Raw genomic sequence first — 13,252 nt, 5'->3', positions numbered from 1 at the left:
AAAGCAAGCAGTTAATGGAAGAAGACACAAACAGAATGACATGGACAGGGCGAATATATTTCAAGGCAGCTATATTATACATATGTAAAAAGCAAGAAAGGTCAGATTTCATGCCTGCCCATTTTGATGATGTTATTGTCAGAAGTTCCGAGTCAGTTTTGGAACACATCCCAGGACTCAGGATACATGGCTGCAACAGAGGCTAATGGAGCAATTTTCCACCCTCCAACAGGACCATGTTCCAGCTGCAGCAGTTTTCTGAAGAGGCCTTCCATTTGAATGTAATGTCGTAATAATAATTACCTAGCCATGTTAGCATAACATCTGTCACAAACACACAGTCTTTGCTTCAGCTAATAGATCATTTCCCTCTTTTGCAGAGTTCCTTATTTGGCATCTTACTTGCTTAGTTTGTGAGGGTAACCACATCAGTGGTTGCTCTAACAAAATATTTTTGTGCTCCTGTGATCTTATCTTTGCTGGTCATTACAGCAAGCTTTTTCTTTTTGTTTTCGGTTGAGGGGATTCTCCTTTCCAACACCAGACAACCCCATTTACAGGGAGGTAAGAGGTAGGGGCTAAATCTATCATATATCCTCAAATATCAATTTTAAGCTAGATCCTATTATAAAATTAAGCCTAATCCAAAAGCAGGCTGGCTTCTTAGGTGGCAGAAAAACCTTTACTTGAAAAGGGGTAATAAATGGATGTCATACTTTCCCATTTCAGACCTGGAATAGGCGCTTCTGATTAAAAAGCATTTATTTGAAAACAGTATGTTCCCTTTAGGTAACCTTTTCCATTCCAAAATTATCATTTCCAGACAATCAGAAGGCTACAGAAGTAGACAGCCCTCAGTATTTTCCTTTTGTATTCTCTACTCTTCTGCACTTAAACACAGAAGATTAGAATCAAGCTATAAAAATGGTTTGTGTTTTCCACAGCTATCAGATGAGATTTGTTTCCATTCTGGTTGTGTGGAGTTACACACCGCAGCAGCGTAGCTGGGATCTCCCTACATCTGTGCATGATTTACAGTCCTTGTCAAACCACAACTTCAGCAGTAGTTAAACCAGGGCCTTCAGGCCACAGGAAACCTGCCACCACCCCGTTTGCATTCATTTTGTCTTTTGACCACAAATGTCACAATTATTTTCCCCATCAGGGACAGGGGAGGGCATGATGAGAGCAACTGCCTTTTTTTTTTCCTTCGGTGGAGGTAATTTGTGTTACTTAGTGCCATACATAAATCAGTGGCTCTTCAGCTGTTCATCTACCAGATACTGTCTAGCAGCAATAGTGTGTGGGAGAGACAGCCTGCTTAGGGCTGGGCAAGAAAGGATGAAGGGTCTCCAGCAGGTTAGGATACAGAGTGCCAGGGATAAATCTTAGGTCTGGGAGAATTCAGGGTGCTAGGCACAGCAAAAAAAAAGCTGACATCGGTGATGAGAAATTTTTATGCCATTTTGCCTGTTTGTGTACATACAACACCCAGAAACCATTGTTTGGAGCAGCCATTTATTCCATACCCACCACCACCCCTGCTTGTGTTACAGCAGTCAGGATATCCAGTCACTAGTGGTGTTCCCCAGGGGTCAGTGTTGGGTCCAGTCCTGTTTAACATCTTTATTGACTGTTTAGATGAGGGGATTGAGACCATCATCAGCAAATTTGCTGATGACACCAAGTTGGGAGGGAGTGTCGACCTGCTGGAAGGCAGGAGGGCTCTGCAGAGGGATCTGGATAGACTGGAAAAATGGGCTGATTCCAATGGGATAAAGTTCAATAAGGCCAAATGTCGGGTGCTGCACTTTGGTCACAACAACCCCCTGCAGCGCTACAGGCTGGGCGCAGAGTGGCTGGAGAACAGTCAGACAGAAAGGGACCTGGGGGTGCTAATTGACAGGAAGCTCAACATGAGCCAACAGTGTGCCCAGGTGGCCAAGAAGGCCAACGGTATCCTGTCCTGTATCAAAAATAGCGTGGTCAGCAGGACAAGGGAAGTGATCCTTCCCCTGTACTCTGCATTGGTGAGGCCACACCTGGAGTATTGTGTTCAGTTCTGGGCCCCTCAGTTCAGGAAAGACATTGAAGTGCTGGAGCGGGTCCAGAGAAGAGCAACACGACTGGTGAAGGGACTTGAACATAAGACCTATGGGGAGAGGCTGAGGGAGCTGGGGTTGTTTAGTCTAGAGAAGAGGAGGCTTAGAGGTGACCTCATCACTCTCTATAACTACCTGAAGGGAAGTTCTAGCCAGGTGGGGATTGGTCTCTTCTCCCAGGCAGTTAGCAATAGGACAAAGGGGCATGGGCTTAAACTCTGCCAGGGAAAATTTAGGCTGGATATTAGAAAGAAATTCTTTACAGAGAGAGTGGTCAGGCATTGGAATGGCCTGCCCAGGGAGGTGGTGGACTCGCAGTCCCTGGAGGTTTTTAAACTGAGATTGGACATGGCACTTAGTGCCATGATCTAGTAAACGGACAAGAGTTGGACCAAGGGTTGGACTCGATCTCTGAGGTCTTTTCCAACCCAGTCGATTATGTGATTCTGTGATTCTGTGATTCTTAAGCTACTTTTTTTATTATTCTTGTTTAGACTCTATCTGTCTTACCCCTCATAAACCTGAGAGACTCCTTATCTCTGCATCTTAGTCATGACTCGCACATGTCCTCTAAGGAGTGTTACAATAACTTCTCTGAGATCAGAATAGCATTGCGACAGGATGTAACCATTTAGTTTACTTTAGTTTATCTTTTTAATCCCATTTAACAGTTGGAAAAAAATGAGGGAAGTTAATAGCAATGATTCAGAGCTGCAAAGAACTATATGCTGAGCCACCAAAATATTTAAGCACACCAATAGTCTCACTGTAGTTGGTAGACTTGTCTATAGGTTTAGGGTATTTGGTTAAGTCAGCGCACTCAGATCAAGGCTCATGTGAGCAATGTTTTTCCGTCCTTTGTCAATCATTAGCAGGTGCTTCACAAACCATCTTCTGATAATAGATATGATATGGTTTCAGGTCTCCTGTTGAGAGGTTCCTTATCCTTTCCAAAATCAGAGCCTAGTTAAGTAGGAGGTTTTATTCCACTCCTGTTACTGTGAGTAATGAACCAGCAAATGGAAATGACTGTATCAAATAGGATGGATGGTAGTAGATGCAAGGTGAGGAAAGAGGGAAGGAAAGGTGTTGCATTTGAAAATGTGCAGAAGGAAAAAGATTACAGGAAAGACATCTTGCATCATGGAGTGGGAAATGAGACAAGGAAAAAGTCAGCAGCAGATTGCAGCCAAATCTGGTGCCTCCTTCCTTCCTCTCCTTGCCATCGGTCTCCTCCCCTCACCGTCTCTCTCACAGTGCCTTCATCTCCAGAAGGCCTCATGGAATAGAGAAGTTTCTCTGACGTTTTTCTCTTTACAGCTTTTGTTGCCCTTTTACCTGGCCAACATTTTACTTCAGTTCTTAAAACTTACTATCCTTTTAACAGCACCAGACGATTTGTGTGGAAAGATTTGTTTCAGATGTTTCGTATAGTTAATGCATTCACCTTATAGTTACTGTTCAGGCATCCAGAGCAGAGGTGCACCCTATGCTAGTTTAAGGATGATCTCACCTTGAAACTAGCTGCTTCAGAGATTATGGATTTATATGTTGTCAAATTATAGTTTATCAGTCTCAGCCCACAGACAGGTCTTCCTCAACAGTTGGTTAACAAATCCAGAACTGATTCTCAGAAGAACTCAAGGACACCTGGAATCCCAATGCCTTCACTACAGTGGAAGGCAAAGCCTGTTTTCCACATCTTCTTTCATCTTCAAAAATCACCCTTTGTAATTATAGCTTAATGCAACATTTTCCCACACTGTTGAATACAGCTGTTGTAACATCAATATATTAATTTATAATAGAGTTATAAATTTGTATATAAAGAGTAAAGCATGCGGGAATGGAAGATGTAGGTAAGAAAGAAGATGCTCTCCAGAAGTTGCACTTCAGATAAACATTGCAACCAGTGTCTGATTTTGAATGTTGTCAAATTAGTCTGTATGTTTGATAGGAGATTTTGTTGCTTCAGAAAGAATTTGCATTCTATCATTATGTAATGGACAGAGACTGAAACAATTTTTCATAGTTCTCATGGAGAACAGAATATAAATTATACATTTAGATTGTAAAAAGAAATTCAAACATAGTAACGTTATAAACTTTAATGTACTCAACAATTCTGTTAATATTAATTTTGAACATTTTGTTACACATTTGTGAACAACTACAGCTTAAATAATAAAACGGAAAAAAGGTTTTTAAAAATCTTTGATGTATGTGTTTGTGTATTTCATTTACCATGCATAACAACATTATGCTTCTGGATAGCAAACAGTTTTCAGTAGAACAATACTGATGTGACTGCATTTCCAGCTTTTGAGGAACCATCCAAATTTTAAAATTAAAAAAAAAAAACACACTAAAATTTTAGTTTAAATTTTAAAAAGTATTTCCAGTAGTTTTTAATTGAAATATCAGGAAAATACTGATTTTTCTTTCAAGAAAAAGCTAAGCCCTGATTATGCTATGACACCAAAGAGATATCTGCCATTGACCTTATTGTGAGCAAAATGGGCTTTGCAGTCTGAGGTTTGGGACATTTTTAGAGTGTTCTTCTGAGACCTGTCTTGTTTTCTATAAAAACCAGTGAAAAGACCCCTGTGGCGTTTTGCAGGAGTTGGATCTCAGTGGTGCCATCTGTTCTATATATAACTTACATATTGCCATTGAAGTTTGTGGGAGATGGGGTCCCAAACTGAAGAAGCAGCGAGAAGTGATGGATTTTTAGAGAGGTCAGGCAGGTTGAAATAATCACCATGGCAAAGTGCAGTTAAGAGTTCTGTGAAACAACCTGCAGCTTCGTAACACGTTGAAAGGCCAGACTCTCTCACTCTCTAGCAGAGTGATGTAGTTGCCCATCTGTAGATTTTTATCATTTTCTGTAACAGTTGCATGAGAACCTACATGTGTAAAGAGTCTCTTTTAAAATATTCCTACCCTGTAAATGCTCCTGCCTGCGTTTATGTACAGGACCTACACTTCCATCATTCCCTGCTGTGATACTCCAGTTTTCTACTAATTTAATCTATAAAACCCAGATGTAGAACAGGATGTAATGTATTATAGTACTGAATCAAGCTCTATGTGTCCAACAGTACCTTCGTCTAGTAGGATCATTTTAGTTGTAGTTCAGTCTGTATTTTAACTTTCTCCCACCACTTCTTTGTGTAGCAGTCAGTATTTTGCTTTGCATAATTTTTTTTCTCTATTGTATCATGCATATTTCTGTCAACCGGGGAGGCCCATCCAAATTATATAAACCCTTTACCTTGTTTACAGAAATGTTTTTACTCTAATGGCCTCCATATAAGCTCTCTAAGTAGTATTTCCTGCAGCAGGAATCTTTCTGTTGGTTTTAAAGAGGTGAATGGAACCATATTGGAATTCTACTGGAATTAAATGGGTTTCTTCCATCAGAGATGTCAGTGCCTCAGGTGCTACGCATTTAAACATCAATAACATTATTATTTGTTTTCTCATGCTAACAATTTTATAACGATGGATTAGATATTTCTGATGATATTTCTTGTGTTTTCACTATTTCTGCATTTTTCATAGATCTAGCACCCTAGAAATATCAGCAGAGTTTAGCAGTCTTTCAAAAATAATCCATCTGGAAAAAGCTGATATAATATGATTGAGCCTTCCAAGAGCTGAAATCAATAAAAATATTTTGCTAGTAATTAAACCATCTTATTTTTATTTCTTGTATTTAATAATCTCTGGTGACTTAAAAGTTGAACTCAGCTTGCATATTGACAAAATAAATTCTGACCTTTAATTTTATTGGTGTGTTTTTCAACATAAACTCTAGTTCTTCCAAGATATCTAATCATCCACAATGGAGTTATATTTTTGTATATCTTCAGTACATAAACATGTGAGTGAACACAGTATCGGATGTGAATGAGCATAGTAATGATTTAAAGCAGAGATTCTTGGCTTGTAAGTACTCCTCACTTACATGCACCACAAAACTAGACCCTTTTACAAGAACCCAGTGAGTATGATCCTAATGAGGGCAAGAAAGGATAACATTGGGCTGAGTTGCTGAGGGGAAAAGGAAACTGGGTTTAGCAGGTGGAGAGGAATGAGCATGTGGGGCAGCTGATAATTTATGGGTTATATCCATAGTACCTCACCAAGGCCCGGAGGGAACTGATGAAGTGGAGAGGACTGAAAAGCAGTCGTGTGAGTGTCAGTGGTAAGAAATGGCGAGATGTCATCTTGATCCACCTGATGAAACGGGTGTGCATGAAAGGTGGATCAAAAAAGCCCCCTGCATCCATAGGAGATGGTTCTGTTTCTGGAGATCTTCCCTTGTGGCCATTGTGAAAGGTACAGCACACATGGCAGTAAGAGGACTGAATGCACAGTTTCCTTGAGAAATTAAGTGGGGTCTTCCTCAGACTGTGATGGCCTAAAAATATCAATTAACAGATCCACATAACTGATATCAACATTCTTTTAGAGTAGCAAATATATCCATACTGGACAGGATTTGCTTTAGTAACTTCTGCTTATCATGGACATTTTTTAGTAATTAAAGTCGTGGATCATGATTAAGATACTTTCAAGTTACTGCAGTGCACCTAATCTGGTACTGAGACATAAGTGCCCATCTACTATGAATTTAAAGTATGAAGCATTACAACTGTTATAAAATAAAGCACTAATAAACTTTTGTTTTAAAATATTGTGATTAGTCTATCACCCACAAAATCTCAGCTTGACCTTATCATCCAGATCATAGCAAGATCACACTCTTCATTCAAGAATAGCAGGGTTTACTCAAGGCTTTTTTTCCAGTGGTTTCTTTGCCTGTCTCTCCAAGCCTTGTGTGGGCTGTGGAACCTTTTCTGCTACCGCTGCCTTCCCATCAGTCTTCTTTGCCGCTCGCTGGTTGCTTTTTGTATCCTTTTCTATTTCCACAGGGGGGATTTCATTTGGATCAGGTGTCTCTTCTGTAGCAATAATTGCTTTTACGTGTGGCTTAATAAAATCTGATTTAGGAGAAGTAATAAAAATTGTATTATATTTACTATGCTCAGCAACACAGAAGTATGTGGAGTAAGATTTTGCTTTCACATTGGTTAGGACCTTATCGTGTTCTTTTCCCCTTCACATACCCGTGTAAAGAGATTCAGTACCACAAACGAAGTCACTACTTTTTACAGAGCCAAAAGCAAGCTCAAGTCTTTATGGTCTCTAATTAAAAAGATTGAGGGGTAGAACCTGCAAAACATTTATGGATGTAAACAATTGTTTCTCACATAAGTCATCTCATTTACAGGACTACTCAAAAATGTCTAGGTTATTCATACCAGTAAGGCAAGAAAGGAAAGAAATGCAATTAAATATTTGTTCTTGCCTTTGAAGCAGAAAGGGGAGGAGAATAAGAGCATAAAATGTTCTGTTGGCAATGACAGAACATGTATACACTCTGTATACAAACAAAAAATATTTAGGCAAAATATGTAAAATAGATGTTCTGATAATGTTGGAATTTAAGCCTTATTTGGAGCTAAAATGCTGTACATGAGGCAGTTGTGATTGTGAATAATAAATTAATGTCTGAGTAGCCATTATATAGTAAGAGTCTAAAAGAACATTAAAGATCTGTAATACACAAGAATGCTGAATCACCCAAGAGCTTTTCATTTTCCACCCTTCCTCTAAATTGGACAAAAAATGGTCCCTTTTAATTTCAACTTTACCATTCAATATCAACATAAGACTAAGACAAAATAATTGATTAATCTCAAATACCTATATGACCAGGATTTTCTAAAACACTTTGGCATTTAGGGTCCCTTAATCAGCATGGCCTTATTTTGTTAAGTGTCAAACATCTAGATGCTGAAAGGAGTCTCACTTTGGAAAATAATGTCATCTGTGTATACCTCCAGGCTTATGAGCTCTTTGCGTTCAGAAATGTGAAAGTATTTTTTATGGCTTAAAAAGCTGTCATCAGCCAGGTAAGCCAAGGTGAGAACTCACAGCCCAGCGGAAAGGTGATTTAAAAGTGTTGATTTAAACCTCTTTCACTGAGGTGTAAGCTGGCAGTTGCATTTGTTGTTGATTAAGAGCATACATACTGTAAATTTGTTTGGGAACTGAGAAATATTGATTGGCACAGACTATTAACAATTATTTCCTTGGAGCAGAAGATCATAAAGGTGAAAGTGCTCTTACCTTTCTTTTCCACTTCCTTCTGTTTGCTTGCCATTGTTTTTTTCTTTTTAGATGCAGTTGTATTATTTTGATCGTGTCCTTGGACTGTGTCAGTCAGTCCTGACACAGAAATTACAATCACCTGAAGCAAAGCAAGAACAAAAAGCGCACAAGCGAGGAGTGTGGATGCATCACAAATTGAGTTTGAAACCACCATAACTGAATCCCTGGCAGCAATACATCTAGAAGCAGCTATTACTCTGACTTCCAGGAACAAGTATGTCTTCTGAAGCAAAGAGAAGTAGAATCCAGCCTGTTATCTGGGAGATGCCCCACTTGTATTCCCTCTCAGTTCTGCCAAAAGGAGGGAAGCAGGAGGACAGATTTTTGAAGATAAAGCAGTAGAAATAAACTGCTACCAAAATGTTTAAAAGCGTGCTCATGCTAAATAATTAACATCTGTTATCAGGTATTGCTAGGACCAAGTCATGTTGTTTGCACTCTGGAGGATAGAAGAGAGATGGGACACTGTTGCTTTTAAGGGGTGTGTCCTGGGATCAAGGTGGAGTGACCTGCTTATTGTCCTTCAGTTGGCTTCATGTCACACTAAGCAAAATTATAAAATCATTTCATATTAATTCTTTACTCAGAAATTTTGCTGTATCTCAAATTACGGATATTCTCACGATTATACTTTAAAATTTAAAACTTAAGCTGTTTTACTTTGTCTGATAGGTAGCTGTTGTGACTAAATAGTCTGAACTTTTAAAATAAAAGATATTGATTCATTAATGTACACAATTACACATTTAAACCTTGAAATTGCAATAATGTCAACAGGTTTGACGCCTGTATTTTTACTATTTTAGGAGATAAAGCTGTGTGAACACATACACTTTATGTGAATTGCTGAAAACACATTAGTTTTACATAATTTCATGTTAAAAATCCCTGCAATGTGAAATTTTTTCTGTAAAATACATTATGTAAAAAATATGTACACTAAATAAACTTAACAGGTTCCGTGAAACTGGTGGAACTATTCATGCATAAAGTTAGGCACATACTAATGTGTTCTGGTAGGACATGAATCTGATCTAAATCTGTTTGGTTTTGTGGGTTTGTTTTGTTTTGTTTTTGTTTGTTTGTTTTTCAAGGATTAGCCCTTTACAGAAACTGATTTAAAAAATATTTTGAAATTGCAAAAATCACCACTTTTGCCATTGATAACTGTGTTGAATCTATTATTACTCGAGCCATTAATAATTCCCTCATGCTTCCACTTCGCCTTTAGCATAAGCTGACAGTAAACCTCAGCTGGCGAGGGTTTAAGTGAGCATTCACTGTGCAGCACTTGCTGGTGACATCCTCACAGAAATGTCAATACTGCAGCAAAACGAGTGCCTGGGAAACAGCTCTATGTCTGCAGTCACAGTAGCTAAAAATGACAAGAGAAAGTATGTGAAAGGTGCACACAGATTATGCTTACACTGAAAATATCTACTTTAGGGCTTTAGATTTTGGTGTGAAGGATTGTGCTGCTGTGAGACTAGTCATGAAAAGAATTATAAATATGGCACGTTGCTCTACTAATTTGCAACTGGGCTGATATATCGTATCACAAGTATATATCACATATATATCACGTGTATGTATCATATATATCTCCATCAGGATGGACATGTATGTACATTCTATTGCTCTTCCTCAGCTAAAAATAATCAGTGGTGCTGTAAAATAGCTGACATGGATATAAATGTGTTCATAGATCTGGACAAAAGTTTTTTGTCTGAAACATTTTTGTCTGAAAAAGCCTCACATTTCTTTCTAAGTTCCAATGAAGATTCTTTTTGTAGCTGTAAAAGATCTTAACAAAATTTGTTATTTCTGATCTCCAGTGTTAAGTTTGGAAGAAATACTCTCAGTCTAACAAAATGCTTACCTAACACCCTTAAATCAAAATTCATGAGCAGGTCCATTGAACTGCATGAGAGTATTCCTGTGTCTGAATTTGCAAAAATACCTTGCTGAGTTGAGATGAGATGCCGTGAAGGTCTGGACAGAAAGGCGTGAGGAGATGCCGTTGTGGGTTTTGTCGTGAAGAGCAAAGTGAAGATTAACAGGGATCTAAAGGGAAACTAGCGGTAATTACAGTGGTGAGATCATTAAGCTACTAAGATACTGTGCACAACTACCGAAGCTGTGACTAGTAAAACAAGACACAGTGAAACAAGCTTGTGGTGGAAGGAAAGAAGTGAATCCAGTTTATTTGTGAACATAGAGGAGAGTTCGTACAGATTTGCAGACACGCACACGCATACACACACATTAGTGTTCAGGCCTCCTAAGCCTAATTTTCATTTATGTTACAGTACTTTTACCCCAATTGGGCAGATTAAACAACATGTATGGATGTAAATGACACCCATATTAAGGCCTCTCTAAATTAACACAGCAATACAAGGCGGCCTTAATGTAGACAAAATCAGCACTAGTTTCTCTACAATTTAATTCTCTAACACGTTCCATCTATGCTACTTTAACAAAGTTGGAACCAATCTAAACTTCTACTCAAAAAGGCCTCAATCATTTCTTATCTTTCCATCTACTATACCTCATAGATTACCTCCACTGAAATGACTCTTCACCCTTTCCATTTGTGTTGTATGGTCAAACTGCCCAGGAAGAGGGTCAAATGGTGGACCTGTGTTTACAGCCAGCATGCATTTGGCCTGGCTGAGGATGCTACCGCTAGGTTCTGTGAAGTTAGCAGTCAGAAAATATGAAAGGCCCTGTTTTCTCTGGCACAATTAAGTCTATTAGAAGCAAAACTGAAGCAAATGGAAAAACCCAAGGCTGCCTGCTAAAGCAGAAAGCCTTTTACACACACAGATTATGTCAGCCTATCATCCAAAATCTCCCCCGTACTTCTGTTGCCTAGTCTTAAATTCACGCTTTAGTTTTCTTATCTTTTGTTTTCTCTTGCTCAGACTCTCTCTCTTCCTCAGGTATGTACACACTTACAGTGACATCGCTGGTCTCTGTGCCGTAACTGTTCTTCACCACAATGCTGTATTTCCCAGAGTCGTGTGTGGACACGGTAGAAATGGTAAAGCTGACATTTTTTCCATGTTCAAATCTCAGGATGCAATTGGCATCTGATACAAATGGTTTTTCATTCTTCAGCCATGACACCTCTGGAGTAGGATCTCCCCAGACAGTGCAAGAAAGATTAAGCGCCTATAGAAAAAAAGTACAAAAGGAATTACAAATAAGAGTCAGTAAATACTGGCTGGTTTTTGATGCCTGACCCTCCAAATGTTCCAACCCCTTATTTAGCTTCCTGCTTTTAGTAAATGGATGCATATCATCATCAGTAATCAATAATTTTTGTCAGAGTCTTCTGTATCATAAAGGAAAAGAAGGAACTCGGTTCAAAAACTCCATTAAGACCTTTCAATATTTTATGGACCTTCCTCTCTACTCTCATAATCATTAGTAGATCTTTCTCCATGCATATTGTTTAATATAAAATTAGATAGTATCTGCTTTTGTGTGTTAGACCTGAAATGAGAATTTGAGGAACTGTCAGACAGATTTATTCTCGTTAAGCTCACTATATATTTACCACAGAAGTAGGGAAAGTGTGCCTGCCTTTTAAAATAACTAAGAACAAAGTGTCCCTGGATTATTTTGTTTAATTTAGGGTATTTTAAGGCTATGCCCTGATTGCTCTTCCAATAAATTTGAATTGTCTTTTGCACTCCTGTAAAACTTTTTAAACTGAAATCAATACAGACTTTCCTATTTTTTTGCTGTTCATGTAAGTATTTCCCTTTTATGTTAATAATGTTCCTAAGGACTGAATTGAATCCCATCAGACTGAAGGAAGTATCTTCATTGTTAGAGAGTCAGTTGTCAGAGAGATCACTGGGAGTTGGATATACAATGTTCGGGTCTCCTTTTTTGTTGCTGTCAGCTGAGAAATTAATGTTTGGGAGATATCAATACATATAAATAATCCCCTCCCCCAATCACAATGCCTTGGGAATCTTCTCAAAAGAGTTTGCAAAAAATGAACATCACATAGAGTCAAATGTTAAAAATGTTCATATGAAACTTCAGTGGTATACAGGCCTTTCTCTGGACCTTTATTTAGGAAGGAATCAACCTGTGTCCAAGTATTAAACAGTACATTGGTCTGAATTTAAAAAGGTATTCAAAGTAGATTTTTTTTAAAATGGAACTTGAATAATTTTTACTGCAGAGAAAATGGTCTTCAGTTGTTCATTGGGAATGGACTAAGAGATATATAACAAATGGAGAAGCTTCCGCTTGACTGGAATCAAGTTTCTCTTACATTTTTTAAGGTTTTTGATAAAAATACATCAAAAATAGAGACAACTGAAGAGCACTTACATTGTTGGCCCTGTAGGCTGTCATGAAAAAAATCTACTGTGCAAAATCTATTTAACAGGCTACCTTCCCTTCACCACTCTGCTTCTTATCTGGCAGTGTGATGGTGGAAGATGGGACAGAAGACAGATAACCAGAAAGCTGTTGAAATGAGCAAATATAAAAAAACCTGATACCTCTGTACAAATGAAAGATTTTTGTACATCTGACAACAAAATGAAAATCAAATAAATCCCAAAATGAGAACAAAACGGAGGGGGAAGTCTTTCCTCCATCAACAACATTTAATTCTTGGTACTGAAGGAAAGGCAAATTCCAAGTGAGAGGTGGTTACGGCTTGGTGGAAACGGTCTCTATCTGATTTCCTGCATCACCTACAGCTGGTGACCGCGTGGGGCTGTTGACTGCCTTCTCTCAGAGCCCACTGCCGTGAACATGAATGTGGTTTTGATTTATACACCAATCCATCTTTTTGAAAAACAAGGGAAAAACAAGAGGTTTTACTTTTCCCCCTCTTCCTTATCTCTCTCAACACAAACATGCCCTCAGCCACA

The 13,252-nt window shown here is 38.5% G+C and overlaps 1 protein-coding gene across 3 annotated transcripts in view; it reads right to left on the bottom strand.

The window, feature by feature from the left end:
- Positions 1–6,756: 6,756 nt before the first annotated feature.
- The window catches only part of MYOM1 (myomesin 1), a 77,695-nt gene continuing 71,199 nt past the window's right edge, over positions 6,757–13,252 (bottom strand). For 2 of the 3 annotated variants that reach the window (XM_013371807.3, XM_013371808.3), the window contains 3 exons: positions 11,307–11,522; positions 8,304–8,424; positions 6,757–7,111 (listed from right to left, as the gene is read on the bottom strand). In XM_013371807.3, the coding sequence (XP_013227261.2) occupies positions 6,900–7,111; positions 8,304–8,424; positions 11,307–11,522 (549 nt within the window). In that variant the 3' untranslated portion in view covers positions 6,757–6,899. Of the gene's footprint in view, positions 7,112–8,303; positions 8,425–10,517; positions 11,523–13,252 lie in introns of those variants that run through there. The other variant, XM_021284150.2, reaches the window with a different exon arrangement.

The sequence above is a fragment of the Columba livia genome, chromosome 2, assembly GCF_036013475.1.
Source record: "Columba livia isolate bColLiv1 breed racing homer chromosome 2, bColLiv1.pat.W.v2, whole genome shotgun sequence".
NCBI lineage: Eukaryota > Metazoa > Chordata > Aves > Columbiformes > Columbidae > Columba > Columba livia.
This window is presented reverse-complemented; position numbering and strand designations above follow the sequence as displayed.